This window comes from Erpetoichthys calabaricus, chromosome 4 (assembly GCF_900747795.2).
Source record: "Erpetoichthys calabaricus chromosome 4, fErpCal1.3, whole genome shotgun sequence".
Classification (NCBI taxonomy): domain Eukaryota; kingdom Metazoa; phylum Chordata; class Cladistia; order Polypteriformes; family Polypteridae; genus Erpetoichthys; species Erpetoichthys calabaricus.
Window position 1 is genome coordinate 248619477 of NC_041397.2, and position 25664 is coordinate 248645140.

The following is a 25664-nucleotide window of genomic DNA, read 5'->3' on the forward strand; positions in this document are numbered from 1 at the left end:
ACAGTAACATCACAAATGATTAAGACTCCTAAGCTGAAACAGAATTTCTGTTCATACACTGTTTTGTTCAGTGACAATTTCGAAACTGGCTGTAAAAACTTATATGCAGCACAGAGAAAACACAAAACCTCAATATATAACAAATGATGCAAAGCATTTTGCTAAGGTGTAATAACTATAGATTAATACCATAAGCCAGATGCAGATTCCAGACAAGTCAAGTCATAAACTTCTTCATCAACAGAGGAATGTATCATGTTTATGATCTTTAGAAACAGAAATAAAGGTAAATATAAATTAAACAAAAATAAACTGAATACATTAAATGATAAAACAGTAAAACCAATTTTTTTTTAATTAAAAACAACAAAACTTTAAATTATCACCTTTAAAAACTTATCTATCATGAAACACAAATAATACATAAACAGTGTCATAAACCAATATGCATCTTGACTGATAAAATCTAAGACAACGCTACAGGCCAAACTCATCAAAAAGAACATGACAAAGGCTTTCAAAATGTCAATTAATACAATTTTGTGGAAAAGACTATTTTAAAAATAAAAGGCAATGGCATCAGTGGTAAGGATACTATAGTTCAAGTTAATTAATAATGCAAAGAAAGTCTACAGACAAAAGGAGAATCCTTCACTATGGAGTCTCTCTGATAACCCAACAAATTCCAAGGACCATCCTATATTCTGCTTATATCCTTACTTTTACTTCTGCAATTCTGTTTGTGCATTGGTTATGTTCTGTAATTGCATGTAACCGCAGACAAATGTGCACACAAATAATTAAATAGTGAACTGGCAATGTTAAAGTGGTGCAAGTGTGTGTGTGTTTGCCCTGTGATGGATGGTCACCCTGTCCTGTCCAGGTGATGTTCCTGCTTTGTGCCCAATGTTGCCCCACACCCTTGCCATAGAAAAGTAGGTTAGGCAGATGGATGATTATTATTGTATATATATAGTGGGAAAAAAAATACATGACCTTCTTTTTGTGTTTCTCCCACACTGACGAAGGGACCAATCCTTGGAATATTGCTTTCCAATGGCTCTGATCCAGGGTATTTTCAGGGGAGGCATTGACATTGTGCATATCAACCCTTAAACGATCAAAACTGCGTTTCTGTGGGCTGAGGTTCAATGTTGCCTTTGCCACTGACTACTCTTCACTGTAGATCAAGTGGCCATACCACCAAAGGCGTACTATTCTATTTTAATAGAGCAATACCAAGGACATTAATAATAATAATATTATTGGGCAGCAAGAAGGTACAGTGGTAGCACCATTTTCTCTTAGTGAAGGATACTAGAGTTGAAGTGTGCAAGGAGTTTGCATTTTCTCCCAAGATGCTCAGGTTTCCTCCCACAGTCGAAACATATGCAGGTTAGGGGAACTGGTTTTGCTAAAATGGCCTGTGTGTTCACCTGCAATGGACTGGAAGTCTATCCAATGATGGCTCCTGTCATGAATCTGATGCTTGCTGGGACTGGCTACAGCTGCCCCACAACCATAGCCTGGATAAGTGAGTTTGAAGGATGTATGAACGGATGCATATCTGATCAGTACTTGTCTTCTGATTACAAGACACATGCTTGCTCAGTATTCTCTATCACTGAAGCTCACTCATGCATTATTAGTGTAGCAGCAGTAGGCACTCTTTGTGACATAAAGAAACAAGCATCCACATATTCAAAGAATAAAATCAATTGTAAGTGTGCCTTTTTCAGTTATTGTCTAGAGAACAGAGACCTCAATTCAGATCTGTGCATCAACATTTAATAATGTTAAACAGTGGTTTGGTGATGACTTTCTGAGGTGAAATGGCTGAATCTCACAACAACAGTTTGCTTTTTGCTTTTCTTCCTTCTTAAAACAACGGATAAGTTGTTCTTCAATATTTGTATAATACCAAGATGCAAATCAATACTGGATAACACTTCTGCCTTAAAAAATGGAGGTGTTCAGTAAGTAAATTTAAAGGCTACTGCAATCACCACCTATGGACTTGTATACCCTTTAGCCTCATTGTAAGCTGCAAGTACAAAGAATTTATTAAATTTATAAAAAAAAATTACTTTACAACACATTTATGTGGCAATTTAATATATAAGATTATGAAAACATAAAACTAAACTTGAAAAATACTCAATTTATCCTTTAAACTTGGAAGGAAAGCAAAAACTGAAGAAGCAGGAAAAATATTTCATTTAATACCCAGAGAATCTTCAAACCTGGAGAAACACCTAGAAAAAGCAATTTAATGAAGACAACTGTGAGGTACTATGCCCAGGGTTGTTGTAATTTTATGTAAGCTGGGTGATGATGTGTTACATAAGATTCACACAAAGTAATCAGTACAAAGAATTATAGATTTACATTCTAATCATCTATTAAAAAATACATCTATAAAATGTTACATCTTAAGTTATATCTTAATAACTCTTAAGAATTCAATGGACATTATCCTCAAAATCTATAATAAGACGATATACTGTGTATAGTTCTGGTCATATCAACACAGACACAGCTGCTCTAAAACAGGTACACATATTATGAACCAAGTTAATCCCTGCACTACAGGGCACATTTAATTCCCTTAAACTGACAAAACAGGACATCTTTCAAAATTTACAAATATAGGTTCCTTGGTCAAAAAAAAAGAAACAAACACCACAATATCCTTTATGGTATGCCTAAAAATAGTTTAAAAAGTTTACTGCAGAGATAATTTTTAGGCTTGATGATATATATTTTTAAACAACTTAAAATGAGTACCTTTTCCAAATCTAAACAGTTAAGGAGTACCGGAAATTGTCTAACTTGTTTCCCAGTCTGCATAATGTTTTCCAAGTCTCTTTTCTTCTTCTCTATTTTCTTCAGAAGTTCCTTGGTTATGATAAAAGACTCATTAGCATTAACTTCTTCAATCATCTCCTTCCTTCTGTATAAATTGAAATGAAATGGAAAAATGCTCAAATAAGGATTTATATTACAGCGATTTTAGAAAAACAATTACTAAATGTTCAGATCTTAAGAATGGCTACACTACTGGTTTTAATAAACTAAACAAGATTTTAATGAAATGGAAACAAACTGTAAAAATGTTATTACAATAGTATATTATCATATAGTTCTGTAAAAAGTTTTTAGATTGAAAAAAGTATACATATAACACTTGACGTTAGAAAATTCAAGACTAAATAATCTGCCAACAAACTTTACACTCTCTTTAAGAGCAAGCAAAAAATAAAGCAAAGCACTCCAAAATGAAAGTTCATCACAACATTTACAATATCGCATCACATACACTTTGAACTGTAGACATTACAACAAAATTTAGGTTTTAAAGATTCATAAGCTTAGATCTTGAAATGATGTATATTTTTTTTAACTTAAGGTTTGGTTGGACACTATCTAGGACTTCAGACTAGAAAAATGTACTTGGGAGAAAACATCTTCCAAAATGAAACATTTAGCAGCCAATTGACTTTTATAGTCGCCAAATTAGTACAACGATATACTATAGAAAAGACTTTCCTTGTGTACTGCTCTGTGCCTGTAGATCTATTTACCTCCTTAATTGGACTGATTTTTAATCTTCTCCACTGGGTGAGACCTTTGACTGCTGACTGGACTTCTGCTGAAACTTTGAAGTACATGAACATGAAAAGTACATACAGCCACAAACTCAGTGTCTACTCCTTAGATCCTGAGACAGCACAGGCATCGCTGACCAACAAAATATTGGTGTCACTTGGCCATTATGAATACTCCTTTTCCTCTTGTTTAAGCTAAGCCAGTGGCACAAACCAGGCTCAGTCTCAAACCATTCAAGTGAAGGGTCATCTGAGATGGTCCTGATCAAATCCACTAATGCTGAGACATCATTTGAATTGTACATTCATTCACAATGTGCAACTGATACAGGCAGCACAAGTCTGATCTCAACTAAATAAAAAACATCCACAAAATCTGTACAGGTAGTTGTCGACTTATGACCATTCAACTTAATAATAATAATAATAATAATAATAATTCATTACATTTAACTTACAACCACTCCATCTCACTGGCAAAAGACAGTTTTCACCATGCCAGGTCTGTGTGCTGTGACTCATTCATCCCAACTCAGTTTATTACTTGTAGCAGTTTCTACTACGTTCAATTACATTTGTCTTACAATTACAGGAAAAAAGGTAATTAACCTCGAGACAAAAATAAAGGTGATCCAGCAAGGAAGGAAAGAAAGTGAACAGGACTGCATGTGATTCTAAGTTATACCTTTGCAACCGGTGTTCACCACACATGCTGTACTGCTGCGCTCTGGCACTGAAGCCAGTTAACCGCCGAAGCTTCTGTGCTGTGACTCAACATTGTACCGCTTCATGCGAACCACCAAAAGGGGTAATGAAACCACACTGAACTCCTTTATGTGTTAATAAAACTCTGCTGGTACAATTACTCCTCTCACAGTCAATGCAATAAACAAGGATGATTTAACTTAACACAGACAAAGAAAGAATTTGTCAAGCTTTTAAAGGTTTGGCACCCATGAGAGCAACAGTAATAACGAAACAAAAAAATAAAAAAATAATTTACAAAAAATAAATCAATAGAAAATCTACACAATGTGCTAAGAATGATGATAAAAAAAGAAATAATATGACTTAAGGGACTTACTATACGTACTATACATAGTCAGGTTTGAATACATATACCGGTCCGTCTTACATTCCAGTGGACTAGTTGTACTTCGACGACTACTTGTACATTTTTTGTTAAGATGACCTCACACAAACTACCATAAGACATGTTTGCAGATGTTCCTTTGATGAGTAATCTGAGCGATATCCACTTAGCCCGGAAAACCTCTGCATCACAACAGTTAAATTAAAGTGTTTTAATATTTTAATATTGGCTGTTGTTATTCAGTATTGGCATCCAACAGGCCCCTAAGTCTATTGTATCAAACTTTGTGATCTCCTCCCTCTCCATCTGTATTCAATTTTTTTCTTTGCCATCACTGCAAATGACACAGGGTAAGTAACATGAAGTAAACACCCTTCAAATAAACTGTTAGCCAAATTTATTCCCCTATTGGACACTTGAACCAATCCTGAATTAGTTGAAATTAAAGCTACAGCAGGAAGACTCACGTCTTTCTATAATTCTACAAGTTACACGTATCTTCAGTTGCTCACAAGTAGCTGTCATGTTAATCAGTTTTCGAAAACGAGTCTTCACAATTCCTCTTCAGACAAACAGGAAGTGTTTTCTCCTGTTGAGACAGGTATGCAGCATGCTTGCCTGTAACACATTCTCCACAGGTGCCGAGTTGTTTGTGAGTGACATGTGATTGTCACAGAGGAATCTGCTGCTCTGGAAGTCCAGCTGTTGCAAATTAGGGCTACTCTCTTTGCTGTCTTGAGATACAAGGTGATGCTTTGCTTAAGATCTTCATAAAGCCAAGGTACAATAACTTCACTCGTTTGCCTTCTAGTTGGCATAGCATACAACAGTTCCAAAATCTGCATCATCTGTTGAAATTCCTTATTTACCCCAACGATGTAGGGTTTCATATCTTTACAAATAAAAACTGCTATACAGTCTATTATTTTTTTGGGCACAAGGTGAATTAAATAGAAGCTTGGAGTTGCTCTCCATCTCTAGTGCAGACTGTTAAGGCTGTACTCGTTTGTATGTTGACTAAGATTACATTTATGGGTGACGTCGGGATGAAAGATTTCTCAAGATTTATTGTGTTACAATACTTCTGAGCTACACAGCTTAAATATGGATTTGCTTATATCCAGGTGTTAGGTAGAATACGCAAAGGGGACTGGGCAGTCTTGTGGCCTTGAAACCCCGGCAGATTTTATTTTTCTCTCCAGCCGTCTGGAGTTTTTTTTTTTTGTTTTTTCTGTCCCTCCCTGGCCATCGGACCTTACTCTTTTTCTATGTTAACTAATGTTGTCTTATTTTAATTTCTTCTTTTGTCTTTTATTTTTATTTTCTATTCTTCATTAAGTAAAGCACTTTGAGCTACTTTTTTGTATGAAAATGTGCTATATAAATAAATGCTGTTGTTGTTTACCACCGCAGCATGTTAATCCATAGGAAATCCACACTCTGACTTTTTATGCAGTTAAGACCCTTCTCATTCTACACAAGGTAGTAAAGTGCTTTTTGAATAGAAAGCATTAGCAGGCATATACCGTATTTTTCGCACCATAAGACGCACTTTTTTTTCCCCAAAAGAAAGTTGGAAATGTCTGTGCGTCTTATGGAGCGAATATTGCGTCAGACCATGATGTGTATTACCTGACAAAAGTCGACATCCAGGGGTAGAGGGCGACAAAACTCACTGGTACGTTACAGGCATTCCCTCTGTGCTTGGAGGAATGTTAAGACTCATTGACTCGGCATCTAATCCTTGCATGTGCGTGAGTTGCGAAATGTAAACAATGGCAAGATGGCATCAACATCTCACGAGGGAGTGAAGCAAGTGCAGAAAACAAATGTTTGCCGCATTATCACTGAGTCGGACTTTTGTTGAGAGTGATCAGGAGATCGAACAAGAGAGTGAGGAACTGGCATCAGCTGATCGGGACACCAGTCGATGCCGCCCCAGCTGAGCGCATTCGTGCACCTATGGCAAGGTTCGTGTGGGAGGTATACCTAGACATTCATCCATGGGAGCCAAACTGGCTACCGGACTTCACAAGGCAGTATGGCTTGCTGTTGGACTCGACAGATTACCAGCCGCTGGACTACTTCAGGCTGTTCTTTCCTGAAACTGCCTTTCAGCTACTGTAAGACGAGACAAACAGGTATGCAGAGCAATTTTTTTAATCGAGGGCTGTGCTTGCACCGCATTCTCGTTTTTCAAACTGGAAACCCACAACAAAACACGAGATGAAGGGCTTTGTGGCATTACAAATATAGATGGGACTAGACTGGCGATATAACTTCAGGGAGCATTGGTCCAAACGTGCTTTGTCCCCTGGAGGCTTTGGACAGGTTATGCCGCATGATGATAGGTACGTGCTCCTGCAAAGTGATTGTGAGCAACTGAGCTTCATAAATTCTGACACTAGCGATGAGGAGTTCTTGGGGTTTCCATAAAACTAGAAGAGTGCTTGAACCTTAAAGTCTCTCCTTATTTGTTAATGACAGTGATGATGTTTCTTAATACCGCTGTTGAATTTACATGGTTGAAATATTATTCTGCTATATTTTATTAAACATATTAGTACACCATTTGGTTCAGAATATTTTTTCTTATTTTCCTCCTCTAAACCTAGGTGCGTCTAATGGTCAGGTGCGTCTTATAGTGCAAAAAATACGGTAAGCATTATCTACTGGATTGGATGCCAAAAATGAAGATAAGCAAAAAATCTATATAAAGTAATTGAGCAGGATAGAGATACACAACATCGATCTTGAAACGTTTAAGAATCAATACTAAACTGTTTAAACGAAAAATAATGATCAGAACAAAAATCAATATTTTTACCCAGTACATGAAAAATAACTATTAATCAGAAAAAATCTATTTTTTTTTTTACCTAGACCTGGTGTTGATTGGTACTGCAAGCACAATGTACAATGTGTACTGCAGGAGGACAATGGCACTGGCTTTTAAACAAGAAAAAAAATAACTGCTTTGATATATAATATAACCAGTTGTGGTGCTGTGGGTCCACAGCTCTCACAACAAAGGCCGTTTTAAATAATCGCCGCGCTCGTGGCTTAACGAGGGGGAGTGGCGGCTGTAGCGGGTCTCAGGGCAATCTGCGGTGTGGGCGTTTCTCATCTAAGTGCACAGGTGAGAGACTGCCCACATCCGTGATTGTTCCTGGAGCTACTAATGTGCTGCAGCTGCTATGTCCTCTCTGCATAAATAGAAGCGCGAGCCGGCTAAGGAGGATAGAAGAAAAAAGAAAAGTAAACGGAGGTTACAGGAGGAAGCAAGAAGAGAGCGATACATATATATATAGACCATGAGAAAGAAAATTCTCTGGTATGATGAGACAAAGACTGAACTCTTTGGTGTGAATGCCAGGCGTCACGTTTGGAGGAAACCTGGCACCGCTCATCACCAGGCCAATACCATCCCTACAGTGAAGCATGGTGGTAGCAGCATCATGCTGCGGGGATGTTTTTCAGTGGCAGGAACTGGGAGACTAGTCAGGATAAAGGGAATGATGACTGCAGCAATGTACAGAGACATCCTGGATGAAAACCTGCTCCAGAGCGCTCTTGACCTCAGACTGGGGCGACGGTTCATCTTTCAGCAGGACAACAACCCTAAGCACACAGCCAAGATATCAAAGGAGTGGTTTCAGGACAACTCTGTGAATGTCCTTGAGTGGCCCAGCCAGAGCCCAGACTTAAATCCGATTGAACATCTCTGGAGAGATCTTAAAATGGCTGTGCACCAACGCTTCCCATCCAACCTGATGGAGTTTGAGAGGTGCTGCAAAGAGGAATGGGTGAAACTGGCCAAGGATAGGTGTGCCAAGCTTGTGGCATCATATTCTAAAAAGACTTGAGGCTATAATTGCTGCCAAAGGTGCATCGACAAAGTATTGAGCAAAGGCTGTTAATACTTATGTACATGTGATTTCTCAGTTTTTTTATTTTTAATAAATTTGCAAAAACCTCAACTAAAACTTTTTCACGTTGTCATTATGGGGTGTTGTGTTTAGAATTCTGAGGAAAAAATGAATTTAATCCATTTTGGAATAAGGCTATAACATAACAAAATGTGGAAAAAGTGATGCTCTGTGAATACTTTCTGGATGCACTGTGTATATTATATATTATATATTATATGTATCTATATTCAGCGGGTTGTACTTACTGAAAGCAGCGTTACGGATTTTGCAAATGTTCATTTGTTTCCCTCTGCTTAAAAAACATTGAAAAAGCGGCGCGGATTGGTTTGCAGCGTGTAAAACAGTTTGTTTGTCGCGGATAATTTGCTATCCACACAGGGAGGAACTGGGAAGCGAACCCACAATCTTCCACTGTCTCCTTACTGCAAAGCAGCCATACTACTACAGCGCCACAAAGCAGTTAAAGAATGCACCGGGCCACATGTTCATTTTTTCCCCTGTGCTTAAAAGACATTAAAAACTTTTTCTCAACTGTGACTCCAGAACAACTCAGTACGCGAAAAGCGGCCAGAACCGCAAACAACAATGAAAACTCTACGTGACTCACAGGTAGTGATGGGCCGCTCGATACTCAGGTTTCGACACTGTGTCGAGCTTTCGAAGCACTGCAGATTTTAATACTTGATCGAATAATGACATCTGTGATTTAAGGATTTCACATTTTCTTTCTCAAATGTGCTTACCTATATCATGGCAAAGTACAGGGATAAACCTTTATATTCTGTCTACTCCGTTTTAATTAGGACAGACCAAAGAAAACATTTAAGGCTATTAAATGTGATCTCAAGAAAAGATCAAGGTTAATTATAATACTAATAACAGGAGCGATTATAATGATACAGTGCAAAAGTAAATACTAATTGAAAGACCCGGGAATGCATGAGGTGAGGCGTCTTATTTTGTTTAACTCTTGCTATCGTATACAGTAATCCCTCGCTATATCGCGCTTCGCCTTTTGCGGCTTCACTCCATCGCGGATTTTATATGTAAGCATATTTAAATATATATCGCGGATTTTTCGCTGCTTCGCGGGTTTCTGCGGACAATGGGTCTTTTAATTTCTGGTACATGCTTCCTCAGTTGGTTTGCCCAGTTGATTTCATACAAGGGACGCTATTGGCAGATGGCTGAGAAGCTACCCAGCTTACTTTTCTCTTTCTCTTGCGCTGACTTTCTGTGATCCTGACGTTGGAGGATTGAGCAGGGGGGCTGTTCGCACACCTAGACGATACGGACGCTAGTCTAAAAATGCTGAAAGATTATCTTCACGTTGCTATCTTTTGTGCAGCTGCACGGTGCTTCGCATACTTAAAAAGCTCGAAGGGCACGTATTGATTTTTGCTTGAAAAACAAACTCTGTCTCTCTCTATCTCTCTTTGTCTGCTCCTGACGGAGGGGGTGTGAGCTGCCGCCTTCAACAGCTTTGTGCCGCGGTGCTTCACATACTTAAGCCAAACAGCCCTATTGATTTGTTTGCCAGAGATTGTTTTCTCTATCTATGTGACATTCTGTGCTCCTGACACACACTCCTTTGAAAAGGAAGATATGTTTGCATTCTTTTAATTGTGAGACGGAACTGTCATCTCTGTCTTGTCATGGAGCACAGTTTAAACTTTTGAAAAAGAGACAAATGTTTGCTTGCAGTGTTTGAATAACGTTCCTGTCTCTCTACAACCTCCTGTGTTTCTGCGCAAATCTGTGACCCAAGCATGACAATATAAAAATAACCATATAAACATATGGTTTCTACTTTGCGGATTTTCTTATTTCGCGGGTGGCTCTGGAACGCAACCCCCGCGATGGAGGAGGGATTACTGTAGTGCATTCTGCCTGTCAGCGTTAGTTATATTTATATTTTTTAGACATCACACACTACAAGCTGCTGACGAACCCTTCTCTTCGTTGTCAGTCTGTAGCTACGAAAAAATAAAAGCAATACGACTTTTAACAGACGTCATTGAAGTGTATCATAAGTTTCTGTAACGTTAATGAAAATGGCCAGGAGGTGTCACGAGAGAGGTGAGTGTCAAATGCTTCGAAGCTTCGATACGATTTCCGACACAATTGCTTCAAACGTGTTGATGCTTCGCGAGGCTTCACCCCGCCCATCACTACTCACAGGTTACTGAACGAGAAATCAGCAGACTAGCATGACGGATGGGGCATAATGGGCATCCTTCCCCTCTCCTCCGGATTTTTCAAATGTTAATTTTTTCCCTGTGCTTAAAAATCATTAAAAAAGCGGCCTGATTATGCGGCGTTGGCTATATATATATATATATATATATATATATAAAAAGATGATCCTCTGTGGCAACCCCTAACGGGAGCAGCCGAATGAAGAAAAAGAAGATATATATATAATTAGCTAAATGGTGTGTGTGCTGTTTACTATAAAGTATATAAACATTTCCCTTTGCAATATTTCCAAATATTAATTTTTGCCTACTTCAAATTAAGTAATGTACCCCTCTTGATTATCTGTGCGGTAGTCTGAGACCATGGTAAAGGTGCTATTTAAGTAAGTGACATGCGTTATTATTTGTTTTAATTATGATTCAATACAATTTGCAGGCAGTTTGTTTAATTGTGATTTTACTATGCTTGCCCATGTGTTCCTTAACAAATCAATCATTCATTAAACAGTTTTTGTTTAATCAAAAAAGAAAAATAAACAACTAAATCTGCAAAGTAGAATTCAAAGCACCATTTGTTGAAGAAAAAGTTTTAAAAATATATATATATTTTAGAGATATATTCTTCCATTCAGCAATGTGCCATGAGCGGGATTCGAACCTGGATCCCTGCAATAATTTATGGTAGATTGTCTCTCAAGAATTGCAGCTATATCTCAACTAATAAGCGATATCCTTAGGGCGGAGTGGTGGCTCTGAGGCTAGGGATCTGCACTGGCAATCAGAAGGTTGCCGGATCGAATCCCGTAAAATGCCAAAAGGGACTCTGCTCTGTTGGGCCCTTGAGTAAGACCCTTAACCTGCAATTGCTAAGGGCTTTGAGTAGTGAGAAAAGCGCTATATAAATGCAAAGAATTATAGGAATCTCACATTCCTCCTGCTATGAATACAAATGCCCAACAGCTTTCTTGTGAGGCACTTGAGATTGGAGGGAACAAAAGGGTGGCAATTGATTATTTTTATTTATATCAAATATGTGTTCAACCAAATGTTGAAGGACATTATTAACCATAAGCTCGGCCATACTGCAGTTATCAAAATTACATTTTTCTGCAAGCTAGCAAGGCTTTCTCTGAAAATTGGGATGAGCATCTTAACTCTTTTAGGGCTAATTTTTTTTTTGTTTCTTTTCTCCCAGGGCTGAATATTTTTCCAAAAACTAACATTTTTTAAAAAAGAACACAAAGCAATTGTTTAACATATCAAATCAAAAAAAATATTTACTTTTGACAAATGTTACTGTCTTGCATGTTGTATGAGCCTGAATTCTCTGTGATTTCACATACATATCACATACATTTTACACAGCAAAGTCTGATCTCGCTCAAAGCAGCCAATTTCAGTCATTGCCACATTGCACTCCTTACAATATGTATTGTTTTGATGCCTATTTTTCAATTGTCTGTTGCTGCATTTTCTAACATATATTGTTAGTGTGTACTGTAGAGAGACAAGTCACCCATTTGCCATCGTGCTATGCCACTGCCACCAAGTTTTCTGCCTGCATGAAAACCGTATTGTCACCTCTTTTCATCTTCTGAAACTTTATGAACTTTATGTATGGCATTATAGCCTGGCTCTCCCCATGGGATTTGCTTCTGTTTATTACAGAAGTGAATAAAACTTTGCAGCAGCACGTACCTAAGCCACCAGGGACAAAACACGTTTGGACCAATGCTCCCTGAAGTTATATCACCAGTTCTGTCCCATCTCTATTTGTAATGCCACAGCGCGCTTCATCTCGTCTTTCGTTGTGGGTTTCCACTTTGAAAAACGAGAATGCGATGCAAACGCAGCCCGCGATTCAAAAAAAAATCTCTGCCTACCTGTTTGTCTCGTCTGACAGTAGCTGAAAAGCAGCATCAGGAGACAGCAGCCTGAAGTACAGCAGCTGGTGATCTGTTGTGTCCAAAAGCAAGCCATGCCGTCTTGTAAACTCCGGTAGCCAGATCGGCTCTCAACGGTTCAATGTATGTGTATTTATCCCATGCGAACCTTGCCGTAGATGCATCGGCTGCGCGAAGGCACTCAACTGGCAGCAGATCCGCTCGTGCGGCATCGGCTGGTGTCTGATCAGCTGATGCCTGCTTCTAACTCTCTTGCTCGATCTCCTGATCACTGCCAATAAAGTCCGATTCTGAAAAATCAAGAGTCCGACTCCGCGGTAATGCGCAAAACAACGTCTGCCAAGTGTTTTCTTTTCTGCACTTGCTTCGCTGCCTTTTCACATGTCGGTGCCATCTTGCCTTTGTTTACATTTCGCAACTCACGCACACGCAATGTTTATTTGCCGAGTCAACGAGTCTAGCATTCCTCCAAGCACAGAGGGATTGCCTGTGACGTGACAGTGAGATTTGTCGCCATTAACAGCTGATTGTCGCCCTTTATCCCTGGATGTCGACTTTTGTCGACATTCGCCTTCAACCCCTCCTGTCGACAAAAGTCGACATCCGCCCTAAAAGAGTTAATCTAAGAGCAGGATACAGGATGGAAATACCAAAGTAAGAGCTTTGAGCATAACCAGTACACAGTGGAAGGAACCTTTTGCTAGACAGATATCTGAAATTCACCCAAAGTATGTACTTATTAAAAACTGCACAATATGTAAAAATATGTCTCAAAATGGTTTTCCAAAAACTGGATGTACTGTTCATACACAACATGCTTTTACAATTACAGTCATACCTTTAATGTTTATTTAGGTGTCTAATCATTGGAAAATACTTCAGCAAGAATTACAGGAACAATACCTGCTAATCTTTGTTGAGCAAGACCATAATGGATAACTGATTATTCAATTGCAGATCAGGTGAACTCTATACAATTTTAAAATCTGTACATGAATATACTTGGCAAGTTTGCAAATTAAAAAAAAAAATACCTTTCCAGCAGCACTTCATATGCAGTGTTAAAAGCAGTCTCTATTTCCTGTGAAAGCCTGAACTTGTCATGCTTTATTTGTACTTCCAAACCATTATTTAGCACCTTAAAAAAAACAGAATATTTTTTGGAACGATTACATTTGACTTTAATGTAATACAGCAAAAAAATTACATACACACATAACTGAATCACTAATAATCACCGATTAATAACAATAATAATAATACAATAATAATAACTAGCATGGAGAGTCACTTGTGTACTGAAAAGTCTATAGATGTAGGTGGAAGCTACCGCCACACTTTTAGTGGCAGTACACTGTCACGCACGCGCGCATAGGGAGCCGCAGAACGACCCAGGAAGCAGCGCGAAGTCTACAGCCAAAAGGGAATGGCGGGCAACTAACCTCTCTCTCTCACTTTTCCCAGAAAGAAGGAAACGACGACACCATGACTCTAAGGGCTTGCCACTTCCTCATTCTCCTACACCTTGATGACGTCAGGACTCCCAGCGTCCTTTACGATTCCCTACCCAGCTTTCCTCTGATTAATTCCGGTCCCTCACTATAAATCTTCCCCCCTTTCCACCATATGTCGTTCGGATGGTAAACTGTCAATGGTTGTCTGGACTGTAATTTTTGAATTTGTGCTAACTGTACAGTATACGAGGCCGGAAACCCCAAACCTTTACGAGACTACTGTGTCTTTATTTTACAGTGGCGTAGTCGTGCAGATTGAAGTCCGGAAAAATGAGCGAAGGACAGGACCTGAACGCCGTCCTGACGTCCCTAGCAACGCAGCTCCAGAAGCTACAGCTTGAGCATGCGGCTACGAAAAGGAAGCTCGAGGAAACCACAGCCCTCTCGATGCTCCGGATGCGGTAAGACCTGAGCCGGCCCGGCCTCCGCCTCCACCGATTGTACCCCTCTCGGAGACCGATGACATCGAGTCCTACTTAGGGATTTATGAGAGGACAGCCACTAGGAATCAATGGCCGCGGGCGGACTGGGCGTCCATACTGGCGCCGTATCTGAAGGGCGTTGCGCAGCGGGCCTATTACGACCTCCCCGAGGAGGAAGCCGCGAACTATGACCTCCTTAAACCTGAAATACTTAGCTGCTACGGCGTCTCCACGGACCAGCAGGCGAGTGAGTGGCGGCACTGGCACTTTGATCCAGAACAGCCGGCTAGAGCGCAGGCTTTTGAATTTTGGGGCAAGATGGGCCGCTGGCTACGGCCAGAAGGTCCTCAAGCACGCAAACTGGTAGAACAAGTAGAGTGTGAAGGCCTCATAAACGCCATGCTGAAGCATCTTGCCCAGCAGGTCCGGCGACATCCCTACAAGGAAATGAAAGGCTTCCTAGAGGTCTTGGAGCGTCAGCTCGCGGTGCACCAATCCGGGGGGTCGGAAAAGCCGGCTCACGGAGCCTGACAGGGACGCGCTGTCAACCCCGAGCCCAGCCGTCGCGCGGCAGAAGCAGTGAGCAAGCCTCGAGACAAACCGTCCTCGCCGCGCTGTTTCAAGTGTGGCGAGGTCGGCCACATCTTACCTGCCTGCCCTTTGTACGTGGAGCCCATGGATTGCACCCTGTCGCTAGGAGAGAGGTATGATGCTGTGTCTAATCCCTTGGCTATCCCTAACGTAGGAGTGGTGTTGGTAAACGGGCATTCTGTGTTGGCATTGTTTGATACCGGGAGTAACATTACCATTGTTGCTCACCTTATGTTTTTACCGCGACAGTGGTTAAATCAACATTTGAGAGTTTCCTGTGTACATGGAGAGACCAGGGCATATTGGACCACAAAGTGCTTTATTACTTGGAAGGGAAAAGTGTGTCAATTGGCGGTCGCTGTGCATCCTGAACCTCCCTTCCCTGTGATACTGGGACACGACTGGTCAAAAATAAATGCGGTAAAACAAAAACCACTGCTGAAAATCAACTTGGGTCTTGCTATGAGTGGGCGGGACGCGCTCCCTGCAGCTCCCACGCCGTGCCATGCGGCAAACAGTGATGACGTAAGTCGCCAGGGGGAAGATTCCCAGGCGTCGGACCTTGACCCGGAAATACCGAGTGAGGGCTCGAGCCAAACAATCGACTACTTCCCGGCGACAGACGACCCTTTAGGCCGGATGGAGCACCAGTATAGGTCTACACCAGCCTCCTTTAAACGTGAACAGTGGAATGATGATTCCCTTAAGTTTGCTAGGAATGCTGTTGTTTCTGTGAATGGCCAGTTGTCAGTGAGTCCCCTACCACCGGAGCCCTACTTTGTTTTGGAGAACGATCTGTTGTATCGAGTCGCGACCCACGAAGGCGAGGTGTGGAAGTTGTTGCTAGTCCCGCGGACCTACCGGCGGGAGGTGTGTGAATTAGCGCATGCCCACCTCCTAGGCGCCCATCTCGGGGCCAACAAAACTTTGGAGAGGATAAAACTCCGCTTTTATTGGCGAGGAATAAACGAGGAGGTCCGGCGGTTCTGTCAATCCTGCCCGGACTGTCAGATACGCCAGATCCCTAGGCGGGCTCGTGCTCCTCTAGTGCCAATTCTCCTCGTCGATATTCCCGTCGAGAGAATTGGAGTCGACATTGTGGGACCCCTTGAACCTTCGAGCCGTGGCCATAAATATATATTGGTCATGGTGGATTACGCGACCTGATACCCAGAGGCGGTTCCATTGCGCTACGCTAATACTACGACTATCACACGGGAACTCATACACCTTTTTTCCAGAGTGGGAATACCCAAAGAAGTCCTCACGGATCAGGGTACTCCTTTTACCTTGGATACGTTCAGGGAGGTGGCCAAGTTACTCCGTATTACGCATCTTAAGACGTCTGTTTATCATCCACAAACCGACGGGTTAGTCGAGCGCTTTAACCAGACACTTAAGCAAATGCTACGCAAGGTAGTCAACGCGGATGGTAGGAACTGGGACTAACGTTTGCCTCTCATGCTTTTTGCATATCGGGAGGTACCCAAGCTTCCACAGGCTTTTCCCCTTTTGAATTGCTGTATGGACGCCAACCTCGGGGACTTTTGGACATAGTAAAGGAAGGATGGGAGGAGGAGGCTCTTCCATCCAGAAATATTTTGGAGTTTATCGCGCAACTGCGCGATAGACTAACACAAATCAGACCCATACTAAAAGACCATATGATGCGGGCTCAAACAGTACAGGCACGGTGTTATAATAAAAACTCAGTTCTCAGGGAATTCCAGCCTGGGGATCGAGTGATGGTGCTTGTACCCACATCCCATTCCAAACTGTTGGCCCATTGGCTGGGTCCTTATGAGGTGAAGGAGAGAAAGGGGCTGGTTGAATATTTGGTCCAACAACCGAATCGCTGCCCGTGCGAAAGGGTGTACCACGTGAACTTGTTGAAGCCGTGGAGAGATAGGGAAGACCCCCCCACTCTCCGGTACATCCCTCTCCCTCTTCTCAAACAAAACAAACCTTAACCTCAGCCATGATTTGACAACATCCCAACGGCAGGAGCTAGAGCAGGCTATCCTAGCTGTCCCCGAAGTGGTTAGCGAGACACCGGGCCGCACCTCATTGACAGAGCATGACATCATTACAGAACCCGGGGTGGTGGTCAGGGAACGGCCCTATCGCCTCCCGGAGGCAAAACGTGCGGAGGTCGAATTGGAAATCCAACGGATGCTAGACTTGGACATTATTGAGGAAAGTCATAGCCCATGGTCCAGTCCTATCGTCCTCGTTTCCAAGCCCGACGGCTCTTGGAGATTTTGTAATGACTTCAGACGTCTTAACCAGGTCTCCAAGTTCGATGCGTACCCGATGCCCAGGGTGGATGACCTTATCGAGCACTTGGGTATGGCTCAATATCTGACTACTCTTGACATGTCCAAAGGGTACTGGCAAATTCTCTTAACGGCATCCGCGAAATAGAAAACAGCCTTCAGTACCCCTAGCGGACATTGGCAATATAAGGTCCTCCCATTCGGACTGCACGGGGCGCCAGCGACTTTCCAACGTCTGGTAGACAGAGTGCTTCGGCCCCACCAGTCCTACTGTGCCGCCTTCCTGGATGACGTCGTCATCTATTCCAGCACCTGGAAAGAACATATTTTGCAGGTGTATGCTGTCCTCGCCACATTAGCGAAGGCTGGCCTCCGTATAAATCCGCGCAAATGTTTCTTCGGGTTGAAGGAGGCCAAATATTTAGGCTACCTAGTGGGGCAGGGGCAGGTGAAACCACAATGTTCCAAGATCAAAGACATCCTGGAATGGCCCCGTCCGAATACCAAGAGACAGGTGCAGGCCTTCTTGGGGTTAGCCGGGTATTAACGCCGGTTTGTACCCCGCTTCTCTGAAAAAGCGGCACCCTTGACTAATTTAACAAAGAAGGGCGCTCCTTTGTATGTGGTATGGGACAATAAAGCAGAACAGGCATTCAGTGACCTAAAAGCGGCCCTAACCACGGCACCAATACTAAAAACCCCTGATTTCACTCTGCCCTTTCTTCTCCAGGCCGACGCTTCGAACACAGGCCTGGGTGCCGTGCTGAGCCAAAGTGTCGATGGTGTCGAACACCCCGTTTTCTACCTGAGCCGGAAACTGTTGGACCGGGAGACCAGGTACGCAGCAGTGGAGAGGGAAGCCCTGGCCATTAAGTGGCCGGTGAGTCATCTGAGGTACTACCTGTTGGGCCGGGAGTTCACCCTAGTGACGGACCATGCTGCGCTCCAATGGATGGCACTACATAAGGAGTCGAATCCCTGGGTCACCAGGTGGTTTTTGGACCTTCAGCCATACAAGTTTACCGTCACTTATCGCTGAGGTAACCTTCAGGCCAATGCTGACGCCCTCTCCTGGGTTCACGAGCTCTCTGTCCGGTGCGTCCGCCCTGACGGGTCTGGGCTGAGGGGGGGGGCCACGTCACGCACGCATGCATAGGGAGCTGCAGAACGACCCAGGAAGCAGCGCAAAGTCTACAGCCAAAAGGGAATGGCGGGCAACTAACCTCTCTCTCTCTTTTCCCAGAAAGAAGGAAATGACGACACCATGACTCTAAGGGCTGGCCACTTCCTCATTCTCCTACACCCTGATGACGTCAGGACTCCCAGCGTCCTTTACGATTCCCTACCCAGCTTTCCTCTGATTAATTCCGGTCCCTCACTATAAATCTTCCCCCCTTTCCACCATATGTCTGGACTGTAATTTTTGAATTTGTGCTAACTGTACAGTATACGGGGCCGGAAACCCCAAACCTTTACGAGACTATTGTGTCTTTATTTTACAACACATATACTTTGTCGATCAAACACAGGAAGCTCTGCAGTCTACTTTGACTTTACACTGTAGGAAGATAAGCAAAAAACATTTGATGTGGCTTTTATATAAGTAACATACATGTTTTCCATATAAAGACCATCACAAAACATAATCACAAACAGAACTTTGCACGATACGTTGGCAAGCTCTGTAAGCCCTGCTGTTTCGAATAGGGACACGTGTGGGGCAGACCGACTGGCAGGATGACGCCCAACCTCTTGCTGCATCCAAACGGTACCATCTTTCGCCTTTATGCCTGGTGCAGCTGCATTGTTCTTATGTGTGAGTGGATGTTTCTTGCAGGGAGGGCTTCTGTTCTCTTTCTCCGAAGTAGAGCCCTCATCCACATCTGAGTTCACCTCTGTTATAGCACGTCTTTATTTGAAAACAGCAGTGTCAGATCGGGGGGAGTGTGAACGCGATAGAAAATAAAACAATATAAAAATAATAACCTTTACAAGTACCATAAATTTACAACGGCTGTTACAGATTCAAATCAAATGCATGTTTTTATTGTACAGTATAATAGTAATAATAAGAGCAGCTCACTAGTCAAAACATTAATTCCAGGAAGCAGTCAGGGTCAAACCTGCAAACTCTTGATTACGAGTCAGCAGTTCTTACTGCTGTACCACCAAAGCGGTCAGTGTCAGCGACATATCCTAACCAGATTTCTTTATCTTTGGTTATATTCTTGAAAAAATGCACACTTGTTTTGTTACACATGTACCTTTTGTGAAAGTGTTTATTTGATATTTGGACTTCAGTCTTCACACATTATACAGTAATCCCTCCTCGATCGCGGGGGTTGCGTTCCAGAACCCCCCGCGAAAGGTTGAAAATCCACGAAGTAGAAACCATATGTTTATATGGTTTTTTTTATATTGTCATGCTTTGGTCACAGATTTGCACAGAAACACAGGAGGTTGTAGAGAGACAGGAACTTTATTCAAACACTGCAAACAAACATTTGTCTCTTTTTCAAAAGTTTAAACTGTGCTCCATGACAAGACAGAGATGACAGTTCCGTCTCACAATTAAAAGAATGCAAACATATCTTCCTCTTCAAAGGAGTACGTGTCAGGAGCAGAGAATGTCAGAGAAAGAGAGAGAGAGAAAAAAGCAAACAATCAAAAATCAATAGGGCTGTTTGGCTTTTAAGTATGCGAAGCACTGCCATATAAAGCAGCTGCAAAAAAGAGAGCAATGTGAAAGTAGTCTTTCCGCATTTTTTAGAGGAGCGTCCGTATCCTCTAGGCCAGTGTGCGAACAGCCCCTCTGCTCACAACCCCTCCGTCAGGAGCAGAGAATGTCAGAGACAGTGAGAGAGACAGAGAAAAACAAACAATCAAAAATTAATATGTGCCGTTCAAGCTTTGAAGTATGCGAAGCACCGTGCAGGAAGCATGTCGCTTGACAAAGCCGGAAGGGAGCAATGTGAAGATAATCTTTCAGCATTTTTAGACGAGCGTCCGTATCGTCTAGTGGTGCGAACAGCCCCCCTGCTCACACTCCCTCCGTCAGGAGCAGAGAATGTCAGAGCAAGAGAGAGAGAAAAGTAAACAATCAAAAATCAATACAGTAATCCCTCCTCCATCGCGGGGGTTGCGTTCCAGAGCCACCCGCGAAATAAGAAAATCCGCGAAGTAGAAACCATATGTTTATATGGTTATTTTTATATTGTCATGCTTGGGTCACAGATTTGCGCAGAAACACAGGAGGTTGTAGAAAGACAGGAACGTTATTCAAACACTGCAAACAAACATTTGTCTCTTTTTCAAAAGTTTAAACTGTGCTCCATGACAAGACAGAGATGACAGTTCAGTCTCACAATTAAAAGAATGCAAACATATCTTCCTCTTCAAAGGAGCAAACAATTCAATAGGGCTGTTTGGCTTGTAAGTATGCGAAGCACCGCGGCACAAAGCTGTTGAAGGCGGCAGCTCACACCCCCTCCGTCAGGAGCAGAGAGAGAGAGAGAGAGAGAGAGAGAGAGAGAGAGAGAGAGAGAGAGAGAGAGATAGAGAGAGTCAGATAAAAAAATCAATACGTGCCGTTTGAGCTTTTAAGTATGCGAAGCACCGTGCAGCATACTTAAAAGCTGCACACAGAAGGTAGCAACGTGAAGATAATCTTTCAGCATTTTTAGACGAGCGTTCGTATCGTCTAGGTGTGCGAACAGCCCCCCTGCTCACACCCCCTACGTCAGGATCACAGATAGTCAGCGCAAGAGAGAGAGAAAGAAAAGTAAGTTGGGTAGCTTCTCAGCCATCTGCCAATAGCGTCCCTTGTATGAAATCAACTGGGCAAACCAACTGAGGAAGCATGTACCAGAAATTAAAAGACCCATTTTCCTCAGAAACCCGCGAAGCAGCGAAAAATCCGCGATATATATTTAAATATGCTTACATATAAAATCCGCGATGGGCGAAGCGCGATATAGCGAGGGATTACTGTACATGCTGTTTGATCTTTTAAGTATGCGAAGCACCATGCAGGAAGCATATCGCTTGACAAAGCAGCCACATGTAAGCCCAGCAAGGATGGCAGCAATGTGAAGGTAATCTTTCAGCATTTTTTGAGGAGCAGCCGTATCCTCTAGGAGTGCAAACAGCCCCCATGCTCACAATATATTTGAGGAGTTTTATTTAATACGTAATACGCGCTCTGGTTGGGTAGCTTCTCAGCCATCTTCCACTAGCGTCCCTTGTATGAAATCAACTGGGCAAACCAACTAAGGAAGCATGTACCAGAAATTAAAAGACCCATTGTCCGTAAAAATCCGTGAACCAGCAAAAAATTTGCGATATATATTTAAATATGCTTACATATAAAATCCGCGATAGAGTGAAACCGCGAAAGTCGAAGCGCAATATAGCGAGGGATTACTGTACACTTCATGTCAAAATTTTGTCATTGGTACTAAAACATGAAAAAAGTTTGTTTTAGGTATGTGTTCAACATTTCTTGCATTTCTCACATGTCATGCCATCCTACACTTACATAGATCGTTGTAGACACGGAGCACACATGAAATGTACATATTCCAAATAACGATATATTATTTACACTAAACAATTCCAAACATCTCACACCAAGATAAACGTTGCTTGAGCTGGGAGAGCTTTCTGCCGGAGATGAGCTCTGTCAGCATGGGGGATGGGACAACAGTCTGCTTGCTGCTTCTGCTGATCGACACATTTACAAAACAAACCACGCTGATGGAGAGGTGCAAAGGGATTTAAGGTGGGCCAGGATTACAAGTTTTCTCGTAGGCTTCAGGGATTCTAGTGTTAAGCTGCAATATGGTGCTATAAACAACAACTGGTAAGAACTTGATGATGATGATAACAACACCACTGTTTGCACCACTCTAGTTTATATACAGTAAATATGATTTTCCAGTAGTCAAAGACAAGTAATTTTAACTCATCAAATAATTCAAGTCTTTGATGTAATTAAGGACATAAAAGGAGAAATGTCATTTGACTTGAATTAAATATACCTGAGTATCATCTTCATACACATGAAAGACAATACATTTTCCAACAATATCACTCAGCTGCATCAATTACACTGAAAACAATAGTGGTTCCTGTGCTATGCTGTGAGGAACACCACAACTAAAGAATTTTATAACTGAGTACTGTCACCACATTTCTGTACAAACTAAAATTAACAAATATGAACTAAAGCATTCGAAAGATAGTGTCAGAGAGTCCCAAAGAAATTTTAACCCTGAGTAACAGAAAATTATGCAAACAGCTGTAATCAAATATAAGAAACAGAAGTAGGTAGATGAACATTTATTAACTCTTTTAGGGCAGATGTCGACTTTTGTCGGCAGGAGGGGTTGAGGGCACATGTCGACATCCAGGGGTGGAGGGCGACAATCAGCTGTTAATGGTGACAAAACTCACTGTTACGTCACAGGCATTCCCTTCTCTGCTTGGAAGAATGTAAGACTCATTGACTCGACAACTAATCCTTGCATGTGCGCGAGTTGCGAAATGTAAACAAAGGCAAGATATTCAGCAGATGATGTTTTGCGCATTATCGCGGAGTCAGACTCTGATTTTTCAGAATCTGATTTTGTTGACAGTGATCAGGAGATCGAGGAGGAGAGTGAGGAGCCGGCATCAGCTGATCGGGCACCAGCCGATGCTGCCCCAGCTGATCGCATTCATGCAGCCGATGCATGTACGGCAAGGTTCGTGTGGGAGGAATACCCAGATATTGATCTGTGGGAGCCAAACTGGTTACCGGACTTCACAAGACAGCATGGTTTGCTGTTGGACATGACAGATTACCAGCCGCTGGACTACTTCAGGCTGCTCTCTCCTGATGCTGCTTTTCAGCTACTGTCAGACGAGACAAACAGGTATGCAGAGCAATTTTCTGAATCGCGGGCTGTGCTTGTACCGTATTCTCGTTTATCAAAGTGGAAACCCACAACAAAAGACAAGATGATGGGCTTTGTGGCATTACAAATAGAGATGGGACTAGATTGGCGATATAACTTCAGGGAGTATTGGTCCAAACGTGCTTAGTCCCCTGGTGGCTTTGGACAGGTTATGCCGCATGACAGATGCGTGCTGCTGCAAAGTTTTATTTACTTCTGTGATAACCAGAAGCAAATCCCAAGGGGTGAGCCAGGCTATAACCCCATGTATAAAGTTCAGCCCCTGCTTGACATTGTGGAACCAACATATAAACAATTTTATCAGCCTGGCAGTGATATGTCGGTGCATGAATCTATGATGAAATAAAAGGGACGCCTTTTGTTCTGCCAATATATGCCAGACAAGCCCACAAAGTATGGCATAAAGGATATATATATATATAGATATATATGTGTATATACATATACACATGTATGTATGTATGTATGTATATTATATATATATATATATATATATATATATATATATATATATACATATACATATACACACACACACACATATATATATACATATACACACACACACACACACGTATATATATACACATGTATATTTGCAGCTGGAGGTCCACAAAGGGAGAAAAAAATGAATCACGTATCATAAAATAGTTTTTATTCCTGAGCTTTCAACCCCTACCAAGGGTCTTCATCAGAGGATAATGCTTAGACTTACAAGAATCAAAGGTGACAGTCACCTCCCCCACCCCACCCCCCCTTAATGTGTTGCTATATATTGCCTTTGATTCTTGTAAGTCTAAGCATTATCCTCTGATGAAGACCCCTGGTAGGGGTTGAAAGCTCAGGAATAAAAACTACTTTATGATACGTGATTCATTTTTTTCTCCCTTTGTTGACCTCCAGCTGCAAATATGTAAACCGTATCACAGACCTTCTCTTCCATATATATATACAGTAATCCCTCGCTACTTTGCGGTTCACTTTTCGCGGATTCACGACTTCGCGGATTTTATATGTAAGCATATCTAAATATATAACGCGGATTTTTTGCTGCTTCGCGGGTTTCTGCAGACAATGGGTCTTTTACTTCTGGTACTTGCTTCCTCAGTTGGTTTGCCCAGTTGATTTCATACAAGAGATGCTATTGGCGGATGGCTGAGAAGCTACTCAATCAGAGCACGCAGTTAAGTTCCTGTGTGCTGCTGATTGGCTCAGCGACGGAGTGCTGCATTAACCAGGAAGTCTCATCTCACTCATTCAGCATTAACGTGCTACTGCTTCAGGGGCCGTGTCCAAGCGCCAACAGAAGATGCAAATGATTGCAGAAAAGGTAAAAGTTTTAGATATAATGAAGGAAGGGAACAGCTACACCGCTGCAGGACACCATTACAGCATCAATGAGTCCACGATTCTTTTTATTTAAAAAGGAGGAAAAGCATATAAGATCTACGGCCGCAGTGTCCTTTAACCAGGGCGCAAAACGACTTGCAAGTGGACGTGATAAGGCAGTAGTCTGGATGGAATCTGCTTTAGGAATCTTTGCAACAAGGTCGACGACGTCATGACCGCCTACAAGCTGCTACATGTACTTCGCTATACCGTAAGTGTAAACTTATCTACCGATTTCATATTGCTTAGCAGTTGTCCCTGTTATTAATAGAGTAAAGGGTGGGTTGTAGACAATACAGGGAGGGTTTAAAAACGTCCAAATATACGTTAAATAATTAAATAAATATGGTGTCCCTACTTCGCGGAAATTCAGTTATCGCGGTCAGCCTTGGAACCTATCTCCCGCGATAAGTGAGGGATTACTGTATATTATATATATATATATATATATATATATATATATATATATATATATATATATATATATATACTAGCAAAATACCCGCGCTTCGCAGCGGAGAAATAGTGTGTTAAAGAGGTTATGTAACCATATATATACATAAACATATATACATATATATACATATCTACATATACACATATCTACATATACATATATATATGTACAAATACACATCTACATATACACATATCTACATATACATATATATATATATACAAATACACATCCACATATACATATATACATACACATACACACATATATATATACATATATATACACATATATATATATATATATACATATATATACACATA

The 25664-nt window shown here is 41.7% G+C and overlaps 1 protein-coding gene across 1 annotated transcript in view; it reads right to left on the minus strand.

Annotated features, from left to right (window-relative positions):
- Window positions 1-2301: 2301 nt before the first annotated feature.
- Window positions 2302-25664, minus strand: part of LOC114651241 (RING finger protein 17-like) — an 81687-nt gene continuing 58324 nt past the window's right edge. Inside the window, exons 6-7 of the mRNA XM_051926195.1 lie at window positions 13770-13873; window positions 2302-2953 (exon numbers count right to left, since the gene is read on the minus strand). Of these exons, the coding sequence (XP_051782155.1) occupies window positions 2695-2953; window positions 13770-13873 (363 nt within the window). The 3' untranslated portion in view covers window positions 2302-2694. The remainder of the gene's footprint in view (window positions 2954-13769; window positions 13874-25664) is intronic.